We start from the raw sequence: 23,580 nt of genomic DNA on the forward strand, positions 1-23,580 counted from the left end.
GTAACTACCAGCAATTATACTCAGCTCTGAAAATTACAGAGGGAACTTTGCCCACCGGCAATTCCTCATCCTCAATCCATTATAGTTCCACTGTCCCACTGTCCATGGAGGCAGCTACAGGAGCAAGGATGAGGTCTGGAGGAGGGTAAGAGACAGTGTACGGAGGGGAACGATCAGGCTTAGCTAGCTGTTCTAAACCTGACAGAGACCTCCACTTTACTCTAGGAAGACTGCAAATGCAGACAAAAGACATTTCATTTGTCCACATGGCTGGACCCTGCAGCTTCCAGTTCTACTGTTTCATTCTTAAAACGCCTTTTGTTACGTGACTTCTTTTAGTTCCACCAAATGCTAAATTAAACACTCTTTAATGCATGCAAATAAGATTAAAAAAAGGATTCAGGTTACAGAAAAATATAATTAAGTAGGCAAATTTACCCCAGGTCAAAACCATTATTAGCCAGTGTGTGAAAGGTTGCAAAAACACATAGAAAGAAAGGATGTGCACAGCCTACACATATAAAACATTATTAAATTAGGCACTCAAGTCTCCTTTGCAATTAACCTGGGGAAACAGCTTACTGGAAGTTGAAAGAAGTTTATTTTACTAGCCTGACATGAGGTCCAAAACTGCTTTCATTTTACCAGGCCCAAAGATCTCCTAGCCTCAAAAGTGCTCTAAACCACGTAGAGCAGTAAGCTACAGAGGCACTGAGAAGCCAGTGTCCTTACAGTAATGTCATTAAATATCAAGCTGCTTTTGAACAAGGACGTGCATATTCAATGATTTAGAGTATAATGACCTGTCACTGAATGGCAGAAAAGCAAACTGGGCATCGACGTGAGTCAGAGCTACTCAGGCTCTCTGGGTACGTCCACACTGCGATAAAACACCCCTGGGTGGTCTGCAGCAGCTGACTTGAGCTTCGTATATGGAAGCAATAAAACTGCAGTGCGGAGGTCTGAGCTTGGACTCAGGCACCTGCAACAGGGTTTCTTAGACCCAGCTCTAGACCGCGCCCAAACATCTGCCCGGCACCTCTCCCAAGCTGGAGTGAGCTGACCCAGGGCAGCCACGGGTGTTTTATGGTAGCGTTGGCAGCTTGTACGCCAATGTTTCCAGAAACCTCACTTGGGAGCAAGGGGTTAAACAAATGGATTGGGTGGGATTTTTTAAAAAATATTTTTGTGAGTTTCCTTCCACTTGAAGTTGAAGGAAAGATCATGCCAATTAAGACCAGGTATAACAAAAGGCAACAAATGAATAAGCATCAAAATCTGATCTTCAGTTCTGTCCTGCAGCACATGCTGCTATAATACACTCCTGCTCCCCTGAGACCAGAGTGCCCATTACTCATAACTGCCTGGGGGCTTGGGGATTATCTAGAGACTGCATTCATTCTCTCTTGTTAAACTGTTAAACAGGATTAGAATCCAGACTGCAAAAGCTGAACAGCAAATGCATGAAATTGATTCCAGCAAACCTCCAACGTAGCCGTGATTTGGACACCTTAAGTCTACTGTTATCAAGTTCTTCATAGATCCAATGATTCCTGTTTACTGGAAGCCAACATACTTTCTGCCTGCTCAATAACATACTGCATTGACTTAACCTAGTCCACTCCATCACTCAGAATGGTACCATTTGTCTGTCAAGCAACGCAGCACTCATTTATAACAGACAAAAGAAGAAAACCCTTGTTTATTCATGGTGCTGCTCAACAGAGCACGTATCAGCGAAGAGAGGTGCAGAAGCTGTATAGACTGACCACTTTTCACTAAGGTGAAATGCTGTTGGGTAACATTTTACATCGCTATTCGAAGACAACTCTGTCATTTTTGCTGAGCATTAAGTCCTGCCACAGATTACTCTCAATGCAGAGCAATGAATAGGAAATTAGGTTCTCAATAGCTGGAGGTGATTTTATCTTGAAGCCCAATTCACAGAACAAGTGAAATAACCGCTCCTTATAATGAATCATTTTGATATTGTTGGAGGCAAAAGCTGAACTGCTTTGGGCTCAGGATCAGAATGGCACAAGTGATGCAGGTTACCATCAACGTTTACGGCTGGAACAACATCTGAGAAGAAGCTTTTACAGTGCTTGCCAATGAATTATGCATCTCTATTTAAAATTGTGCATTCACCCTCAAATGTAAAAGGCAGGACAAAAGATTTACAGACATGTTATTTTTACAAGCACTTAGAAATAAGCAAGCATCAGCGAAGCCGACATAACATGGACAGTTGTGTGCTATGAGAGGTAGAAGGGGAAAGTCAGTGAGACAAAATACTTCCTTCAGCCTGCCACGCAGAGCAATTGTTAGGGTTGTAACAGGTTGCTGGTAAATGCACACCTGTGGCATTACTTTAAATGTCCATAGGTCGCCAAGCAGAATTCAGAATACTGGTTTTGTAATGTGCACTCAGAGGTGAGGCATTCATTTCATCTAGGGCAGAATTTCTTCAACTTTCTGAGACCACAGAACATCAAACAATATTTTTTACGTAGAACACCTATGAAAATGTACCTCACTCACTGGATGGCTCTGGTTCCTCAGAAGTAGTATTTTTCACTCATTTCTGGCTTTTTTAAAAAAGAAATGTAACTCACTCAGTGTACTCAGATCAGCTGAAATAATCAATAAAGCATAACAGCCCGTTGTTGCTAGACACTATGCTGCCATATAGATAGCCAGAGGAGAGGGGAAGCTAGCACAATGTTAGTCAATCTTGCTGTGTTGCCAGACAACTACTGCTCTCATGAGATGTAGAAATAAAATTAGGTATCCGTGTTTTGCATTACGTTTATCATCATAACATGGTTATCTGTTGCAAAACTTTGAATTATTTTCCTAACGCTCGTGGCATACCTGCGAGTTCTCCATGGAACACAGTCTAAGAAACATTGCTCTGTGGTAACCAACTTTGTGTTAATGAAAAGAATGAAGAGATATTTTGCAATGCACAAGCCCCTTCCTTGTAATATGAATATGCAGATTTTCCTTTCAGCTTCATCTCTTCCCAGTTTTAACTGCTTGTGCAAATCGACCCGTCTCTTGGTATGTTGAAATCAACATACAAGTTCTGAGACACACTATGGATGTGGAAGCACTGCTCATTTCCAACTCTGGGGGGGGAAAAAAGTGTTTTTCTTTTGTTTTGTTTTTAATTCAGAAGAGATTTAGGGCTTGTCTATCCTTACTGGGAGATGAACCTATCCAGGGCTGATCTTCCAGAGTTCAATTTCGTGTGGTGTCGACCCACTGTACTTATCCTCTCACACGGAGTAAGGGAGGTCGATGGGAGAAATGGTCCTGTCGACCTCCCTCAGTGAGGACAGACTGTACAGTTGACTGCAGATACATTGATTCTAGCTACACAACTGTCATAGCTTGAACTGTGTATCTGCAGTCGACTATAGGGTCTAGTGTATACCAAGCGTCAGGCTTCCAAAAGCACATTCTTTATAAAGTGTCCCAGCTTCCATTGTTCAGTAGATATGAGGAGATCACTAACTCAGCCAGAGCAGACCGCTGCACAGCAAGGCTTTTTCAGCAGCAAAAGGTAGCCTGGCCACAGACAACCAAGTTTACCAACCCCAGAGCTGTGGAAAATCTATACCAGAGTCACATTTAGCAGTGTGGAAAACAACGCTAGGCTCCTAAGGTGCCAATCAGGAGAGGTGCAACCACTTCCTTCCTCAGAATTGCATTTACATGTTCCTCACACATTTCAGGCCAAAGGAATTTTTCACGGGTGGGAACCAATCCTTCTTCCTACTCTCTTTATCGTCCTTCCAGTATAGCTCATTAGTATAAGCAGGAAACAATGCCATTGTCTCCTCTGACAGCTCCCAGACCGTGTCAACTATACTTGTCCCTTTAAGTTAATATTCACTTCAGAAAAACTGAAGTGAATATAAAAAACCTTTGCACACTGAATCCCTGGCAATTCAGTCCATCTTTCTCCCCATTCCAGGTTCAGCAAGCCAGAAGATTTTAAGATAAAGTGATGATGATAGATATAAAATACAAAAGGCTAAAGAGGCTTGAGCATTTGTTCTTTGCTTTATAAAATATTCTCTTTCCAACTGTATAATCAAAACACCTTAAAAGAGTGCAGCACAGTCCTGATTAGCTGCCTCAACCCCCACGCTATAGGTAACATTAGGTTTATTTGCTCAGTAGGGACCCATTATTTTATGAAATCAAATTTGGTTTGGTTCAGATTTATCATATGTAAATATGTTTCCCTGTTGTGCTGGATATTTGTAACTTATTTCTCAAGACAGCTATTAATGAAGTTCTATTTCCAGACTTTGCTTGTTTGGCTAACCAGCTTGCTCTCTACAAGGACTTTCAATTAAGACCCACTGTGTCCTCTGATGCAAGGTCCATATTTTACTCTGTAGGTACAGTGTCTAGTACACCAATGGCAGTAGGAACAAGAAGCATCATCAGCAGGACCAAGTAAACCCCGAAGAGGGCTGAGCTCCTCTAACGCATTGAAAAAAAAAAAAAAAAAAGAACACAAGTCTAAGTGAACTGTTCATTAGATCTAAAGTGCACTGTTTAATATGAAGCTTTGCAGCAAGATTTTATTATTGCTTAACGCTGGGCAACTTGATTGACATTAGATGATGTGTAACTATTGGGTTCTAATCCATTTTGATCCATACCATAGTAGTGGAGAGGGTGTGAAACCTATAGTACAGGGGCTCTGATATTGAAGTGAGGGATACATAAAAGAAGCCTGCATAAACAAAAGCTTTTGTTGTGATAAAGCTAAGCTCATGTCTAAGTTCTGCACCAGTGCTTCCCTTTCACTCAGAGGTGAAACTGAGATCGAAATCATAAAATTGAAGGCTGGAAGGGGAAAAAAAATAAATCTTATTTTTTCTACCTTATTTGAACACTACAGAATGTTAAATAATTATAGTGGCAGGAATTAATTAGGTGCACGGCAAAAGTTGACGTAATTCCTAAACAATTCTGGCTGTCAAACACCTGCGGTTCTGTGTCACTTGTGATAGGTAAATATACACAATCTGCACAAGCACTAGCTTTATCCAACTGCAGAAATTAATGCAGGTGCTGTTGCTGTAGCAATGGCAATGTTACTTGTGAGAAGGAAGCCTGTAAAATAATATTCAAACAAAAGGCTACAGTGTACAGAGAATGGGGTTTTCAAAATTCTTCAGCGTGGGCCTAATTCTGCTTCCAGTGAAGTCAATGGGAGCTTTATAACTGAATTCAATGGGAACAGAGAAGTTTCAATGAGAGCTTTTGAAAAATCCCACTCAAACTACCCATTTTAGAAGAGCCTGTAATGCCCCCATAAGAACATAAGAATGGCCATACTGGGTCAGACCAAAGGTCCATCCAGCCCAGTATCCTGTCTGCCGACAGTGGCCAATGCCAGGTGCCCCAGAGAAGGAGAACAGAAGACAATGATCAAGTGATTTATCTCCTGCCATCCATCTCCTGCCCTTGTACTGAAGGCTAGGGCACCATACTTTATCCCTGGCTAATAGCCATTTATGGACCTAACCTGCAAAAATTTATCGAGCTCTTTTTTAAACCCTAATAGAGTCCTGGCCTTCACAGCCTCCTCCGGCAAGGAGTTCCACAGGTTGACTGTGCGCTGTGTGAAGAAAAATTTCCTTTTATTAGTTTTGAACCTACTACTCATCAATTTCATTTGGTGTCCCCTAGTTCTTGTATTATGGGAAAAGGTAAATAATTTTTCTATGTTCACTTTCTCCACACCATTCATGATTTTATATACCTCTATCATATCACCCCTCAATCGCCTCTTTTCCAGACTGAAAAGTCCCAGTCTCTCTAGCCTCTCCCCATATGGGACCCGTTCCAAACCCCTAATCATCTTAGTCGCCCTTTTCTGTACCTTTTCTAATGCCAATATATCTTTTTTGAGGTGAGGAGACCATATCTGCACACAGTACTCAAGATATGGGCGTACCATAGTTTTATATAGGGGAAGTATGATATCTTTTGTCTTATTATCTATCCCTTTTTTAATAATTCCTAACATCCTATTTGCTTTACTAACTGCCGCTGCACACTGCGTGGATGTCTTCAGGGAACTATCCACTATAACTCCAAGATCCCTTTCCTGATCTGTTGTAGCTAAATTTGACCCCATCATGTTGTACGTGTAATTTGGGTTATTTTTTCCAATGTGCATTACCTTACACTTACCCACATTAAATTTCATTTGCCATTTTGCTGACCAATCACTCAGTTTGCTGAGATCTTTTTGTAGTTCTTCACAATCCCTTTTGGTTTTGACTGTCCTGAACAACTTGGTTTCATCTGCAAACTTTGCCACCTCACTGCTTACCTCATTTTCTAGATCATTGATGAACAAGTTGAACAGGATCGGTCCCAGGACTGACCCCTGGGGAACACCACTAGTTACCCCCCTCCATTGTGAAAATTTACCATTTATTCCAACCCTTTGTTTTTTGTCTTTTAACCAATTCCCGATCCATGAAAGGATCTTTCCTCCTATCCCATGACCGCCTAATTTACATAAAAGCCTTTGGTGTGGGACCGTGTCAAAGGCTTTCTGGAAATCTAGGTATATTATGTCCACTGGGTGCCCCTTGTCTGCATGTTTATTAACCCTTTCAAAGAATTCTAATAGATTAGTTAGACATGACTTCCCTCTGCAGAAACCATGCTGACTTTTGCCCAACAATTCGTGCTCTCCTACATGCCTTGCAATTTTATTCTTTACTATTGTTTCTACTAATTTGCCTGGTATTGATGTTAGACTTATTATATGTACGTATTTCACAAGTATCTGTGCACATAAAGGGGAAAAATACATGCAACAAAACCACAGAACCATGGGAAAATAGCTTATGGCCTTCCGTCTGCATCTTACCAGGCAGTGTGTCCACTAAAATGCATCTGTGGCAGGACTACCTGAGTCATCCAAATCTCTCATCAGGTACAAAGAGCCACCATGTTGATCTGTTAATTCCTCTGCAAAGAACATTCCTCTATTTCCATTCATTCTGAAATGTTGTCAGGAAAATGAGCTAATAAGAGTTTCTCAAGGGTTAGATGTAAACTGTGCTGAGATTTTAAAAAAACCTGGTATGCACTGTTATAGCTCTGGGATGGGGTTTCCAGAGCTCTTGGCATCATCATTAGACCAACGCCAACTGCTTTTGTGAGGGGAAAAAAACCCCTATAGCCCACCTTTACAAAACTTGAAGAATTACTATCACATTGCATATGCACTAATTCATTCCAAATATTTTATTGTTTTAATAAGAGTTAATTGCTAAGCATTGTGATCCCGCCTCTCACCCTTAACTGACACAGGCTTTTTAAATTTTGAACTACAGGTCTGATGCCAGTTCACACAGACTATGGGAACAGCAGCTCACTTCCTGCTAATGGTTTTAGAGGTTTCCAGAAATGTCATTAGGAACTAAAATATGTGCCTGGTGCCTGATGGGAAGATACACATTTACTGGTTAATTTCAATTCTTGCAAAAAGATTTCAGGGCTATTATACTTGCAGGGCACCCACTCCCGAGTCAGTTCACAGCACAGTTCAAAACTGACCTCATTTCTGAAATCCTTCCTGGATTTATTTCAGTCTGTCTCATGGACTTTGTCATTTCACCCTCACCACCCCCGTGGTCTCCTATCAGCCTCTTGCCTCCACACTCATTTCCAAACAGTGTTCTGCAACTCCTGTCAACTTGAACTATCTTCTCAATCTGCTTCACTTGACTTTCTGTCTTTTGGCAACTCTCAGAGAGGTGACATTTTCTCTCAGGTAGATCAGTATTGCTCAACTTTTTTTTTTTTTTTTTTTAAAAATATAGTACCATTTAATATACCTACCTACCTACCTGCCCATGCACCCTAAGGGCACATGTACCACCGGTTCCGAAACATGGTCTGAAGGTAGTCTGAGGTCTTGAAACAAGTGGCATTCAACCGTTCCAGATTACTGTACCCTTTGCAGGAGTCGGATCTGTTTTGCATACCACCAAGAAACACCTCACTTAAAAACTGCTTACTCATAAAATGAGCAAAAAAAAAAAATGACAGAAGACAAGTATTGAAAACTTGCTGACTTTCTATCATCTTATCAAAGAAATGAATTGGAACAGAAATATTGTCCTGATATTTCAGCATAAGGCATATGAAGCAGCAGAAACAAGTCACTGAACGAATGAATTTTTCGATTGTACTGTCGTTACTAATGTTTTTATGTCACCTGTTGTAAAACTAGGCAAACTTCTAGATGAGCTGATGCACCCCGGGAGACCTCAGTGTACCCACAAGTGTACAGGTACCCCTGGTTGAGAAACACTGATGTAGATGACTTTTTTTTTTTTAAACAAAACACAGCATACCTGTATTTTATAAATGTCTCAGAACTTGGCTGGGACTGCCCAGAATTTTTAAGCCCTGGCCCAAGGGCATCAATTCCAAGCAGAGTCCTGGGTTCAGCTGCTTAAAAAATGTGAGTTATACAAGAAACAGGCAGAAGATTAGAGGTTTTCCCTCGACTTGGCCACGCGTTTGCCTTTTGCTGGAGCATGAAACCCAGGACGCAGAAGCAGAGAGTGCAGGCGGAGTGCTCACATATCCTGGAGAGATACACTGTTTTGAGGGGAGGAGGGGGCAGTTTTCCCTTCCACGGAACAGAGACAGGGATGCAGAAAGAGGGACCACACCACAAGTAGAGGTTACATAAAGAACTGAGAGATATCAACTATGTTCCATTTCCAGGAGGGACACCTGTCTACTCCTTTCATATAGAGCATGGGAGGAGGTTGCCTGAAGGTTGCTGGAGGAGAGGATAACAAGTCTCTCCATCTTCATAACGGAAAACGGTTGGGGGTAAATCTGGTGCAGAGGTGGAAAAGTAATACCAAGGTTCCAACCAGTATCAGAACTTCTGGATGTTTACCCAAAACCCCAATCTTATGATGCCTTCATAATTAACATTAAATACTTAATCTATGATGGTGTCTATCAACCCTCTGGAAGCAGGTGGTTGCATGGACATTCTCCTGGGTGCGTGGTGGAATCGACACCTGCCTGTTTCTAAAGTTTGTAAACTCTTTTGGGCTGAGACTGTGCACACGCCCAGATTTGTACAGTGCCTAACTGAAGAGAGCTCTGAGCTGGATTCTGGCCCTGGAAGCTGCTGTAAAATACATATCTGAGGGCTTGTCTACACTATCACCCTCCTTCAAAGGAAGGATGGTAATTAGGGTGTTGGGAGTTTGCTAATGAAGTGTTGTGGTGCATACGCAGCACTTCATTAACCAAACACCCCCCCCACCCCCCCGGTGGCAACTTCGAACTTTTAAACTTCAAAGTACTGGCTCGCGTCTAGCCGCCGCTCACCCGCTGGTACTTTGAAGTGCCGGGCAACTTCGAAGGCCCTTTACTCCTCAAAGACTTCAAGTTTGCCGCAGGGGGGAATTTGGTTAATGAAATGCTGCATATGCAGTGCAGCACTTCATTAGTAAACTCCCAACACCCTACTTACCATCCTTCCTTCGAAGGAGGGTGGTTGTGTAGACAAGCCCTTAGATTAACAAAAAATTTTTGGAGTGCATTTTATGTGAAAATGCAAACAAATTAAAGCGGGATATTAAATTTCATAATACAATAGGGACTTAAGGACAGAGTTTCTCTCATCTCTGAATTTCCTGGCTTTTGTGATTTAATCCTAACCTCTATCTTACCACAGTTAAACCACAAAAGAGACTGTGTTTTAACCACATTCTTTTGTTTAATAATTGTTACTTAATAAAGTATCAGTGACCCAGCACAAAAGAAATTTCTACTCAAGTTTAATAAGAGCTCCAGAGGGATTTCTGTGTCTTGATTTTTACCACTATGCTGCTCACTAAAGATTAGAAAAGATGACTGATAAAAATGTGTCTGTCCTGTCTAATTGTTGGTATTGCTGGTGATGAATTGCAGTTAATTAGTCAGAGAGATAACCATGTTAGTCTGCATACTCACAAAAGTTTGGTGGTGTTAAAGCTTTATCAACTCAAGAAATACCTGCAACTCTGATAACTTCTTTCACTTCCCAAAAGATCCATAGGCAAGTTATAAAGGTCAAATTGAAAAATGCCTCAACCCATTCCTTTTTGAGGGTTAAAAAAAGATTTTAGATTAAGTTTGTGAACACAAACTTGAACCACAGAGGAAAAACAAGGAACCATTCATTGATAAGATTACTCTCAAATCCAAGCTACAGTGATTTCAAAGTCCTGCAGAGGCACAGTGGGGGAGAACAGGCTTTTTACTGCTGAACAATAGCATCAGTGCGGTCACTCAGTTGACATGGGAGGACGAAAACAGTTAATCTGAATCTAGGCAAGGAAGGACTAAACAATGCTGCCTCAACTAGTAGTCCTCAAACCAGCCTGAAACAGCAACACACAGGGTGCAATAGTTTCTCCAGGTACACTTGAAATGGGGAAGAGATGTCAATTTTATTAGCCAAAGAATTTGTTCCGGAGGGAAAGGAAAGACTGAAAAGGATGGTGTCCTGACACACCACTTACCCCTGCATGCACCAAACAGGCGTGCAGGGGTCTTTGACAGTTGTGAGATTCATTCATGTCAGCTAGTAGCACCTTTACCAGAGAAACCTCAACAGATTTCTGGGGCTGGGGAAAGAATAAATGAAAAAACTACTGGAGTTTTTTTTTTCCTTCGTAAAAAGGATAAAAAAAAATTCTTGTACACCCTGTAATTTGCATAACCACATTACCTAGAGGGTCTTGCACAAGGACTGCCGTGTCAAAACACTGAAATTTCAAGATAAGGACCGAAGCACTAATAATAGAACATGATAGTCCCACATAGCTGTAGCTCTCAACAGTTGGACTCCTGGGGCAGTTACAATGAGTAAAGAATTGCTACGTTCACCTGGGTATTTTCTTTGCTTAATTCCCTCTTTGTATGTAAAAAGCAGAATCAAAGAATGAACATCTAAAAGGATATTTGGATGGGACAAATTTAACATGCATTACATGCAAATACACACACTTCATCAACTTTCCCTGAAGGCAAGAACATGCCTCATGGAATTACTTTATGCACCAAATTACACCCTTTCAGCAGCAGGCATGTGGAAATGTTATACATACCATTACGCTTCCAACCTAAGAATCTTACAAGCCAAGCGAGTCTCCAGTGTACTTCATGTTCCACATTTTTTTTCTCTTTTTTAAATCTAACATCCCTGTTTAAAAAAATGAGATTGACAAGTCTTGCATAGCTCCTGTAAGAGGCAGGAGGAGAACAGAATGGAATGAAATGAAATGTAGTGACAGTAACTTGATGCAAGATGCCAAGCAATAAGCAGAGGAATCTGAGTGAGAGGATGAAAATGGTTGGGCTTTTAATCACAACTGGAAAGAACCTGGTGTGGTCAGAGAGACGAGAGTTTGCAGAACAGAGCTGGGGACCCTGGTGTTGACAAGTCAGTCTTGCAGCACATCTAAACTCCAAAGTAGGCAAGCTCCACAAGCTAGAGGAAAGCGCATGCAGCAATTCAGGGCAAAGGCAGAGGAACTCTGAGTACATTCAAGCCACCCTCATTCTTCTGGGAACTGAGATTGCCCCAATTTTGACAAACTGTTAATTATGTATTTGAACTGGAAGCATGAAGAGGGAGCTGAATGTCAGCCTTCCTGGGGCTTCACAAAGAGAACGAAAGGCATCCTGGGAGCGGAGATCTAGAATGCAGCATAACGAAAGATTAGAGTGCGTGAATAGGGGTGACCAGCACAGAGAAGCAATGTCAGGATGGCAGACTTCTCAGAAGTGTAACCTATGATCATTACTCCACCGTTACAAATAGGAGAGGAGAGACTTGTTGAAGCAGGGAACATCAGAGGCCCCCAGAGAGGCGTGGAATGGAACTGCAAGTGCCACAGCTGTAAAGTATTCACCTGGAGACAGGATCAGACAGGGGCCAGGAGGAGTCAGGAAGAACAGTGCAGTACAGGTATCTTACTGTGAGAGCCTCATTCAAAACACTAGATTACTTTTGAGATATGATGCAACTGCCATCAGAAATCTCCATGAAAAATACTGGCTTAATTTGTACATAAAAGCTGCTCGCTGTCTTGAGATTACTCTAAACTCCAGTTTTTGCAATGGACCACGGCTAAGTGGAATGAAGATGATAAAATCCTTCACAATTAACTGAAACTAAGATTTCAGATGAAGACAACTACAACTAAAATCAAAGCAGGTTATTTTAGGTTACAGTACAGGTTTGGCTACTTGGGAGTAGCAAGGGAAATTTCGTGTTGATTAATTTGGAAGAGCTATTAACATGATTAACTTCTAAGAACAGCAAGGAATTACTTTCTGAAATAATCTGAGATGGTTCGATTTAATCCAGTGAAAGGGAGTCAATTTGTTGACTGTAGACAATCAAAGTCCCATGTGCATGACCTGGACCACATTTATTCATTCTGTGGGACACAAACAGGACAACCCCCTTCCATGGGCTAAGAGAATACGGGCAATTGTAAATGAAGTTTAAACACAGAATTACATGTTTTTAAAGAACATGCAATTAATTTTATTACTACATATCTAGCGAATTTATGTTTGGAAATAATACAGAGAAATAAGATGACTGTTAGTGGTAACAGGATTGTTAAGTGTTGCAATTTTGACTAGTGAAAGGAAAGGTGCTTTCCTGAAGTAGCAATCCAACTCTATCTGAAGAGTTGTTTATAAAATCTAAGAATGTATTAAAAACCTTAGACAAAAGGCATGCACGTGCATTTGCTATCCTAATCAGAATGACTGGCAGGAAGCTGCTTCTGTAAAATTTCTGAGGTTAAGTTGGGTAACAGGACCTAGTACATAAACCTGTGACCTGTTTTTCTTTCGATGGGGACAACTATCATCTTACCAGAAGCCCCCAAGAAATAATACAGCCGTGGTGCAGGGAGGGAGATGGAGATGGAGACGGAGACACTTGCATCATATAACAGCATCTAAACGAGCCTTGATACCTGGAAGAAGTCAATTCCTATGCCTCTCATTGGTGAACGTTAGTTTCCCAGGCTGCGAAACTAACAGCAATTTGACGAACAACCCTGAGAAAGGAACACAGTCCAGTTTTCTATTCTCCCAGCCGGCATCTCCGCTCTTCCAAGATGCTTTTACAAGGCTGCAAAGTCACTTCTCTACAATCTAGTAAAAGCATTCTATCCACATGTGAGAGGCCCTTTAATCAAAATGTAGTACACAGTCCCAATGCTCCTCCCGTTAAAACAGCTGGGAGACCTAATTTAAACCAACAATAGACAATGCTATTGTCAATATATTTTCTTTGTCTTTAGAAAGATACAAACCTTTGCCTCAGCTAATTTATTTAGTGTATTTTTCTTGTCTGCATCTTCTTGCTGTTTAGCAAATCCCTGATATTTCTGCTTGGAAAGACTTTTCCAAGCTAACCTGCTTATCTGCAGTAATGAACACTCGTGCACACAGACACACAATTAAATGGTTTCTTTACAGTGATTATGCTAAAGTGAGCCATGATTAATCTTCATAATCAAATTGCTTCTGTGTTAACCGATAATACCTTTTCTGCTGTCCAGGGAGCAGCCAATGCTGAACCTGTTCTTCCCACGAGCTCCTTTCTGAGAAATGCCCACTGCAGTGGCAGGGAGGAGAGTTATTTAAGAGGTAATGGAGCAGCAGATGTATGAGGAGCACCTTTACCTCTGAACGTAACAAGCTGGGGCAGAGTGAAGGATGTCTTCCTCTCTGGAGGCTTGGAAACATGATGCAGGAGAATAGGAAAACTAAGTTCTCCTCAGGGCCCCACCTTCAATCCTGTCGTCTATCGTGGACAATACCTTACACTGACCCTCTCACACACGCATGCATTTGAAGAGGACAGATGTTTCAGCTTGCCTAGTGTTGTTCTAGAAGTAACACTTCATTTCCTTTCCTTCAGTAAGAAAGCTGTATGTGTTTCCAGTAATTTTCCTATAGGTTTTGCACTCTAGTAGAGCAGCAGAATTTATTAACAACTGCAAGAGTAGAATTGAGGTTTTACATCAAGCTGGCTGAGTGTTTTCCAGTGCGTGAGGGAATAATTTTTTTCTTCTGTTCCGGAGAGATGTGTGAGGGCCAGACACGTACATGATACATTTCTCCTCTTGGAAGCTGGAGGTGTGTGTTTAGAACAGATGACAGGTCAGAAGTTCGGGAGCATATCCCTGATTCTACCATTAAGTTACAGGGCAACTTACTGTTGGTAAAAATTAAGACTGGCTTCTAATTTTAGGCGGCCTACCAATTTGCAGAGTTGCTGATCAACAACTTCAACTGAGAGCCACATTAGAACTGCTGCACCTCAATTCACCCCTCTCTAAAACACAAGTATACTTGCCCAAAAGACACATTCAGAGAAGTAATTGACTCATCAAATCAATCAAAAGGCACAATACAAGGCCAAAGTGTTAGTATCCTAACAACGTATGCTTCATACAAACAGTACCACTGAAAAAATGGGCCTGATCCAAAACATAGAGTTTTCTGGCCAATCTGGTGTACTTAAGTTCAGTTTTATGAGAGAACGGTCTTGATCAATCTGGCCAGCTACAGATTGGTACTGACAGGTCCAGAAGAAACACCACATCCAGCTCTCTTCAGATGGAAAGATAACTGTGACAGGGATCTCAAGAGGGCACAAAGAGAACAGAAAAATGCTCAAGGCTCCAATGACGATTCAAAAGAATCCCTCTCTTGAATCCCTTAGACCGGAAAAGGAAGTGTAAATGTATCTGGTTGGTTCAGTGGGCATTTGACGGGAAAGTGGATGCAGCTGTTCGGAATCACATCAAAAGCACTTGGTGCAAACGGACAGAGTCGAGGGAAACTCTCTGACAACAATGTGCCAAGTAAACTAAAGAGCAAAATCTGTAAAACCCTGATTGGGCCAGCTATGATGTATGGGGTTGGCCTGCAGGCCAGTGAGGAAGAAGACAACTAGTAATTACAGGGCAAAGACCAGAAGGAAGAAAATGTGGCTTGAGAGGCTGAAGGAGGAGGACATGAAGGTTGGTATCATCCTGGAAGATGCACTTGACAGGAATGCCTGGAGTCATGGAAGGAAGAGCTGCCCAGACCAACTAACAGGCAAGGCAAAGCAGCAGCAGCTTCCTTGAGTGTTTTTGAACTTATCTGAAGGGTTTTCATTTTTCTTGGCTCTCAGCTTTTGCACTTCGAGTTGAGACTGATAACTCTTAGGAAAGCACTGGGACTGAAATTTGTTTCTCTCTTCTCAATTGTTAAAGCTACTGAGTTATACAACGCTCCACACCAATGCTACAGGGATACTGAATCAACTCTGAATTACATTGGCAAATCCTGAGGCAGTGTATTTCTATGCTGCCCTCCATCTGAAGAAGCAGTTTACAAATATAAGTGAAGTCTGAACACTCACATGAAGTAGGCAGAATAAGTCTAGAGAAGTGAGAGTAACAGGGGTAGCCATGTTAGTCTGTAACTACAAAAGCAATGAGTCCTGTGGCATTTGATAGACTAACAGATTTTTTGGAGCATAAGCTTTCATGGGCAAAAAACCCGCTTTGTCAGATGCAGTCTACAGAACCAGAAAGTAAGTGGATTTTAAGGTCTCAGAAAGCCTGTGGCAAAGCTAGGAAAAGAACCTGGATTTTTCGACTCCCATGCCAGAGCGAGACTGCCACAATGCCATCACCTCTTTCAAATCATATTCCATAATTCATTAAAAACACATGCTCTTTTCCAGAGTGTTCATGTAGGTATGAAATCTCCTCAGAAAAGGAGGTGCAAGGGAGTGAAGAATGAGAAAACACGTCCTTGAAATGGGCACTGGGGATGCAGACTACAGTTCTGAATCCAACATGCCAACAACATGAAGTTTGAGGAAGATCCTCTGCACCAGGGCAAGTGACTTGGGTTCAAAAAGCAACATGCGTAGGTACATGCAGCAGGAAAAGCACTTAGCTCTGTGATAACTCGATGTACTATAAAAAGAGAGATGTGAGGGCAGCATGACAGAAAGCAAATCAGACTGCTGGCTGACTCACAAAATTGTGCAAGTGCAGGAGGTAGAGAAGGCCGGGATGTGCTATACTGAGAGGTAAAATGCTGAAGCAGAAACACAGCTTGGGGCTTTTCAGCCACATGTAGCTTTTTGTTGCTCTTTCCAAACCAGAAGGTGGTATGCTGGTTGCCACAGGAGAAAAACAAGATAATTTAAAAACAAAGCCCCGGAGAGACGAGGGAACTAATGACAGATGGAAAAAAAAAAAATAATCAGGCTTCTCACGAATGGTGGCTGAGTGAATGCCAGTGAGCTCAATCAATTAACTATTCTAATAATTGCCGAGAGCGCACCCTTTATCGAGCTGCTTTCATTGTTACTTTATTATACATGTTACATAAAATTGTATATTTGAGTTGTGTTGACTATTCCCAGTGCTCTGTGCAACAGCTACTCAGCTGCTTATATTAGAGTGCCACTCAAACTATAAGCACAAAAGCACTAGATAGATCAAGAGAGATGAGAATCAGAGGAACAGGTAAGGAGAGGTAATCAAAAAGGTACAATTATCCCAATTGTTGTCTGAACCAAAGGACAGACTGACTAGAAAGAAAGGAAAGGGGAAAGGGAAACTTATGAGTGCAGTGGTTTAATTCAAGGAGTTCAGCAGCGGGAAGCTGGAAGTTGTGTAGTCTATTACAACGGTTCCCAACCTTTTCAGTAACATGACACGATTCAATGAGACAAGCAGTTCCATGATACGCCCACTTTTTGCAGCTGAATCGATTGCTCAAACATCACGTTTACTTACATTTACTCTGATTACAGTTTTACTAGAGAAGTTTGCAACAAAAGCGTGTACAACAAGCTAAACAAGGATCAAACGCATTAATGTTTCCAACCCACCACAGAACCCACGGTCTTCGACGGCGAGCACAGACATTTGCAAAATCTACTCAGTGCCATGCTAGGGATGTTGGGTAAATGAGTACCCAATGAAAGCAGCTCCCCTCCCTGCCAGTCCGTTGGACCCAGGTCATGGCATTTAAATTGCATTATAGCTCCCTCCCTCCTTGCCACAGCAGGGAGTGGGGGCAGGCTCCCCACCAGCTTTTTTGGGCTGGGAAGAAGCATTTCAACTGCCTCCCGGTGCAAGCAAATGGGGTCCTGAGGGGTTGGCATTTCCCCTAATGGTGGCTCTGCAAAAGAGCCACTGTGTCTGGGGTTGAGGGGGGCAAACTGACAAACCCTGTGCCAGCTGGCACTCAGGCAGTCTTACTGCTTGAGCCCCACCTCGTAGAGGGTCCTGAATTCCCCCCACCAGCTCTACAGAGACACACAATGAGGGGAAATTGACAAAATTTCCTGGTATACTTGGACAGTTCTCACAGCACACTGGTTGAAAACCACCAGCCTATTATACGCTTCATACTTCACATCTATTTAACTTCATAACATCACCTCAAAACCAAGCTTAAGATTCGAAAGATCACCCCCCCATAGGTGGTATCCTTTAAAGGAATTCCCCTTTTTCCTTTGACAGAGTTCAGCTCCAGATCCAAAATCTCCCAATGTCAGACGTTTTAGTCTGGGGCTATGGTTACATTACAGCGATATGTTAACCGAACTCACTGTCGGAAGAGATTTCCTGACAAAACTTCTGTCAGAGTGTAGCCACAGGTGAAGACCAAATGGAAGAGCGTTCTACTCTGTTGACAGAGCAGCCGGATTGATTGGCCACTCTCAACAAAACAGGCATCCAGAAGCACGGCAGACAGGGCTGCCCATTGCTCTGGATGCCCTATCTGTCGAGAGAAGGACCCCCCCGAGCGTGCAAACAGCTATTTTGTCGACAGAATCTGCTGACAGCAGCATTATGCCTCATGACTGAGAGGCAGAAAGCTGCTGGCAAAAGTGCTGAGTTTTGCCAACAAAATGCACTGTGTGTGGATGTTCCACCATTTTTGTCGGCAAAAACTGGGATTTGTCAGCAAAACTCACTAGTTAACTATAGCCTGGGAGTTTTGGTTCAGGTGAACTCCGAAAAATCTCATGCTATGTATGATTGTGAGGTGACTTCCAATATACAGTAAAAACTGGTAAGCAGGTGTTAACTTGCAAAAATATATTACCTTTCAGGGTGCAACTTTTCAGGTTTGTTCTCAGTCCAAAGACTGTTCACAAGTTAAGTAAAATTACCTTTAGCTACTTGAAATACCCAAGCATGAAATTCCCCCACCTCCAACCAAAGACCTCATCTGCAAACACTTAGGCCCATGAGTACCCTTAATGAGATGCTTTTCACATGTAATTTTATACAGCTTTTTTTTAAACATTCAAGCTCAAAACCAGCATTTTTTTCCAGTACAGTCATAAGCTGCAGACAGACATGCATAGAGAAAGTGTGGTACGTACACTACAAGAGGAGCACACCCTCTTTATATCTGGAATAAAGTTCACTGAAATAGTAATTCAGATACTGTAGCTGGTGCTTATCTCACACATTTAATCATCTGCACATAGTACGTTTACTAGAAAGTGCGAAATCTCATAGATGAGAGCATTTAAGTACCCATGGGGAATACAACTGAATGGGACAATATCTAAAAGAAACAAGGAAATTAAACCCCAAAAACTTTATTAATACTTGAATACGGGTGAGATTTTTAAATGCACAAACTTTTTGTGATTACCAAAGAATTTTGAATTTCCCCTCTGTTTTAACCACTATACTTTTACACTGCAAATATATTTTCTACTGCCTACCAGCAAAATCCCTTGGCATATAAATAGGGAAAAAACAACCTGGAACCAAACCGTCAATGACATAAGACATTTACCTCGCAGCAATCTTGGGGAAAAATAAGTAGAAAGCTTACCCCATCTGGCAGTGCTCTCCAGCACACAGCACTGACAAATTCATTCGTGTCATCCTCTTTCCGGTCCTTGTCCAAGACGCTTTTGACTGTGTCAAATTTGAAAGTCAGAAGTGTCTTTGAGAGGCCCTTGTAGTACAGGTAGAGGGAGTTATTTTCACTTCCTACAAATACAAGCAAATCAAAAAATAAGTCCTAGAAACAAATCCACCGATAAGCAAGTTCTCGGAGATTTTTTACTGTGAGAGTAAAGAATTATTTCAGTCTAGTTTCTGGGAGGTCGTTTGCCACCTCTACACCCCATCACTGATGGTTGTTGTAACAAGAATAATGGATCACTAGGGAACCCAAGTTTCCACAGCTAACCCTACAATGTAATTACAAGGAGATAAATAAATTATTACAACACTATTTTGGTCTGTAGCATACCTGGAACCTTAGCATTCTTCCACAACTTTGGCAGAACCTTGCAAAGGCATGAAACATAGTAAAAAAGGGCCCCCTTTTGTGCAAATTGCAGACATGTCAGTGGAACTCAACTGGGAGATGAAAGCATAGGAGCACCATGTGGGGGGATCTTTTCGTCAGTGTTGGAATTGTTTTGATTCCTGTCCCAGCCATAACTGGTTTAACCATCCCAGAATGGGGAATCCACTGCTGTGAACTGTAGTAGGAGACGCAGATTCTCATAAATCTGACCCTCCATTTTAACAAGACGTCTCATGGGAAGTGACTTGTGATTTAAAAAGGATTTATTTGCTGTCCTAGAAAGACGTCTGAATAGAGGAAATCAGACTAGCCTGTTGAGTGCTGTGCTAAATGACACATACAATACCCAGAATCACTGGACTGGTCTAGAATCCTGACCTTTCTGTAAAGAGGCATTTTTAGTTAGTTTATTATTTAAGAGCCCTGTTTATCTTCAGGGCAGCTATGTTAGTGGTGGACTTTTCAGTGAGCAGCTGGTGTCTAAAGCAAATCACGTATGCTAGGCTAGAACTTGAGTAATTGCACACTGCCGTACAGCCACAGCTTTTTATACCGCTCTTCTCCTGGGCAAAGGCTGAGGGGAGAGGCTAGGAATAACCCTGTGTTTTCTAAGACGTCGCACACTCCGAGCCCGTTTCTAAGCGCCACTTTTCATTAGAAGCTGTGCAAGCTCTGAGGAGCAATGCAGTCATTTCTCCAGGTGGCTGTCTACTCACCACAGGCGATGTAGTCTCCATTGGATGCCAGGCCTACGAAGTTCTTCTCATTGATGTGACCCTTGAAAGAGCGCAGGCAGTGAGGTTTTCCAACGTTCCACAACTTCAGTTGACTGTCTGTTGACCTGAGAGCACAAGTACAGGCAAGTCAGACCGCTACCGTACAGGAGGGAAACCCAGTTTGAATGGTGATTCCTTAGTGTGGCGATTCTTAGACCACTCTCATATGGTATACTCGAAATCAAGGAGGATTTCCCCGATTTCACATCCTGCTCGAACTGAACTACGACAAGTATCACATTACATGAAAGCCTGCCAAATAGATGTCTAGGCTATGCAAAAAGCTATTCCTCTCTCCCAGGCTACTGCCAATATCACTGTTCTCCACTCCACTCATTCTCATCACCATGGGCCATCTTATCCCTACTCACCCAGGATATCAACAGATGTTTCTTCCTCTACAATATAGCCACAATTTATTTCATCCTTTCTGCCTTGGTAGTGAAAACACTTGTCCATGCCCTTACTTCTCACCTTAAATGTTGGGAACAACTTTTCCAAATGCCCTGAGAGTATGGCACTCACCTCACCCAAACCTCAGCAGCTAAACATTGACCTTTTGTTTACGAGGTGTCACTTCTTTAAATCCCTCCACTGCATTCCCCATTTGTCAGTCTGTCCCCAAGCTCCGACACAGGCTTGGGCAGGGTTAACATCTCCGATCTCAATTATTACATTCCCTTTAACCCAGAAATGAAACCAGCCTCAATAGCTCTTTTCCCCCTAACTCCTGCCTTCTGGTCTTCCTTCTCTTTGCCCTCTATGCACAGACCTTCCAATCCTGCCATAAGAGGCTTCCTACATCACACTTGCTTAAATTCTTCTTCCAGACTCACCAGTGTCCTGCACAAACACTACCCTGCATCATGCTCCTCTAGCCCATCACTATCCAAGGAGATAGGCAAAAAAATTACCTCAGCTCTCTAGATATCCCAACATTGTCCTGTCTTCATTATGTCTCCAGACTTCGTAGGAATATTAAATATAACACGGTTACGTCTGGAGCCCATGGCTAGGATCAAGCCCCATTATTCCAGGTGCAGGTCCTGCCCCAAAAGTTTCTTACACAACTCTCGGAAATCTGTTTACCACCCAACCCCATGCCTAGATTAGTAGTGACAGCTTCATTTACTACATATCTTTGACTGATTCGATTGCACACAGACCTTAAGTTATCCCCACTGGGACGACTTTTAACATTGCAAGCCTTCAGCATCTCTCAGTCCCATCAGCACTACAAAATGTGTTTATACCCCTGGAAAAAGGAAGATTTCCAAGTGTCGCACAAGGCCATAGCGCTTTTTGACCCAGAACGTCTTAAGACTTTATATTTGTTACTTTGTAAACATAATATCTGGGTGTTTTCTAAAAATGTATGACAATTGTTTTCTCCCTCAGAATCCTGAAATGCTGGGACTTGCGGTAACAATGCCAAGCAGCAGGATAAGAAAAACCACCAAAATATTTAATCTGATTTTTTTATTGCAGTAAGTGGTATATGAAGACTCTGTAATGATATACTATAAACGTTTCATTAGCACTAAATTCTCATCACTTATTCCCAAGTAACATGCCAATCTACTTTGCATATGCTAACCAGCATATTCCCATAGACAAAAGTCTGTTAAAAAGCAGTTAACGCTGCTTTCAGGACAGTCATCCAAACCCTTAACATTCAAGAAGGCACAAGAAAGGGGAAAATCACCCATATTCTGCGATACCCACAGACTATCACCAGTGGCACAATTCCTGCCCCATGGGAACAATCATTTTTACCTCCAAAACATACCCCAAGCCCCTACATGTTACCATCATGCACTATATTGGCCTCTCATGGTCTGGCAAATTCTCTTGTCTGGCACTGGTCCGGTCCCAAGGGTGCTGGACGAGAGAGATCCAATTTGTACCACTAATTTTAAAAACACAAATTCTTGTATCTTCTGTGAGCTATTACCAGTTGTAGACTAGCTAACCCCTCATCTAGGGGAGTTACAAACCAAATGCTCCCCAGCTCCTAAACTGTCAGAATTGCATAACAGCTGCTGCTCATTTCATACAGTAGAACTCCAAGATACGCACACTCAAGTTGTGCGAATTTCGGATTAATATGACCCTGAGTAGAGGGAAGCCAGCGCCTGGCTCCCGGCTGTCCGCTACTCAGGGGAGCTGGGAAACTGACCAGTGCAGGAGTGCTGGTCAGTTTCCCAGCTCCTGAGACTGGCGGGCATCGGGGAGTCAGGCACCAGCTGGCAGCCACTCACAGGAGAGTGGAAACTGACCAACACTTCCGCACTGGTCAGTTCCCCACTCGTGTCAGTGGTAGCAGCCAAGAGCCTGACTCACAGCTCCTGCCACTGGCAGAACTGGGGAAACTGCTTCTGTCAGAAGTGGCAGCCCGACTCTCATTGTCCCTGACAGGAGCAGTAGCGCTGGTCAGCTTCCCCCTCTCCAGTGAGCATTGGGCAGCCCAGAGCTGGTCAATTTCTTGGCTCCCCCGAGTTATGTGAAATTCGACTTACGTGGGGTAGCACAAGAACACAACCACCGAGAAGTCGGGGATCTACTGTACTATCAACCAACTCATCAGGAAGGTCTCAACAGAGAGGCACTTAATTGCTGTATTTTAGTATCATAGTCTAAATCCTTGTTCATTACAACAAAATTACTTAAAATCTATTGTTGATGGATTGGGTTTGACCCTAACAAATTCATCTTGACCTGTTATGTTTTCATTGCTCAAGATGTGAGCACCATAATGCAAGAACAATCCACCCACCACTCACTACACAGAGAGAAAAAGACCACTGATCTTCTCTCATGTTACCTTACACTCCTCCACTTTACATTCTCTTCAAAAAATTACCCTGAATACACTGCTCCATCAAATCAGCACCATGATCAATGGATCATGCTAAACATTAGGCAGTTCTGAACACTGCTGGAGGTCAAAATATTAACAAAGCTCAACGAATAAATACAATCTATGAAATGGTTTTAGCTGCAAATAAAAAGAATTTTGTTGGTATGTTTTTGATTAAAGCTGTTAATCTTTGGTACTCAAAACCTTACTATCTCATTTCTCAATTTCTGGAAAGCTAAAAATGAAAGCAATCTACTTTTAGTAAAAATTAATTTCAGCATATAGTGGAAAAAGATGTCTCGTCTCTTCATGCACAATACCCACAACCCTGCTGTTGCCTTATCAGAGGCTGACAGCTCTGTCAATATCCCTCCTGGGGCTGTGGAATAAGCACTCTCAGATGGCCAGTAATCAGGCAGGACAGGGTCATTTTGTCCTTACGTCCCATGTGAGGCGTGCCGTCCGATCACGCATCGA

General features: G+C 42.2%; 1 protein-coding gene and 1 non-coding gene across 3 annotated transcripts in view; both read right to left on the minus strand.

The window, feature by feature from the left end:
* The window catches only part of COP1 (COP1 E3 ubiquitin ligase), a 163,441-nt gene that overhangs the window by 21,410 nt on the left and 118,451 nt on the right, over nucleotides 1-23,580 (minus strand). For both annotated transcript variants that reach the window (XM_075003155.1, XM_075003156.1), the window contains exons 17-18: nucleotides 20,184-20,308; nucleotides 18,982-19,142 (exon numbers count right to left, since the gene is read on the minus strand). In XM_075003155.1, the coding sequence (XP_074859256.1) occupies nucleotides 18,982-19,142; nucleotides 20,184-20,308 (286 nt within the window). The remainder of the gene's footprint in view (nucleotides 1-18,981; nucleotides 19,143-20,183; nucleotides 20,309-23,580) is intronic.
* On the minus strand, nucleotides 155-291 carry LOC142018092 (small Cajal body-specific RNA 3). Its single transcript, XR_012646692.1, has one exon.

The sequence above is a fragment of the Carettochelys insculpta genome, chromosome 9, assembly GCF_033958435.1.
Source record: "Carettochelys insculpta isolate YL-2023 chromosome 9, ASM3395843v1, whole genome shotgun sequence".
In the NCBI taxonomy this organism is placed as follows: domain Eukaryota; kingdom Metazoa; phylum Chordata; order Testudines; family Carettochelyidae; genus Carettochelys; species Carettochelys insculpta.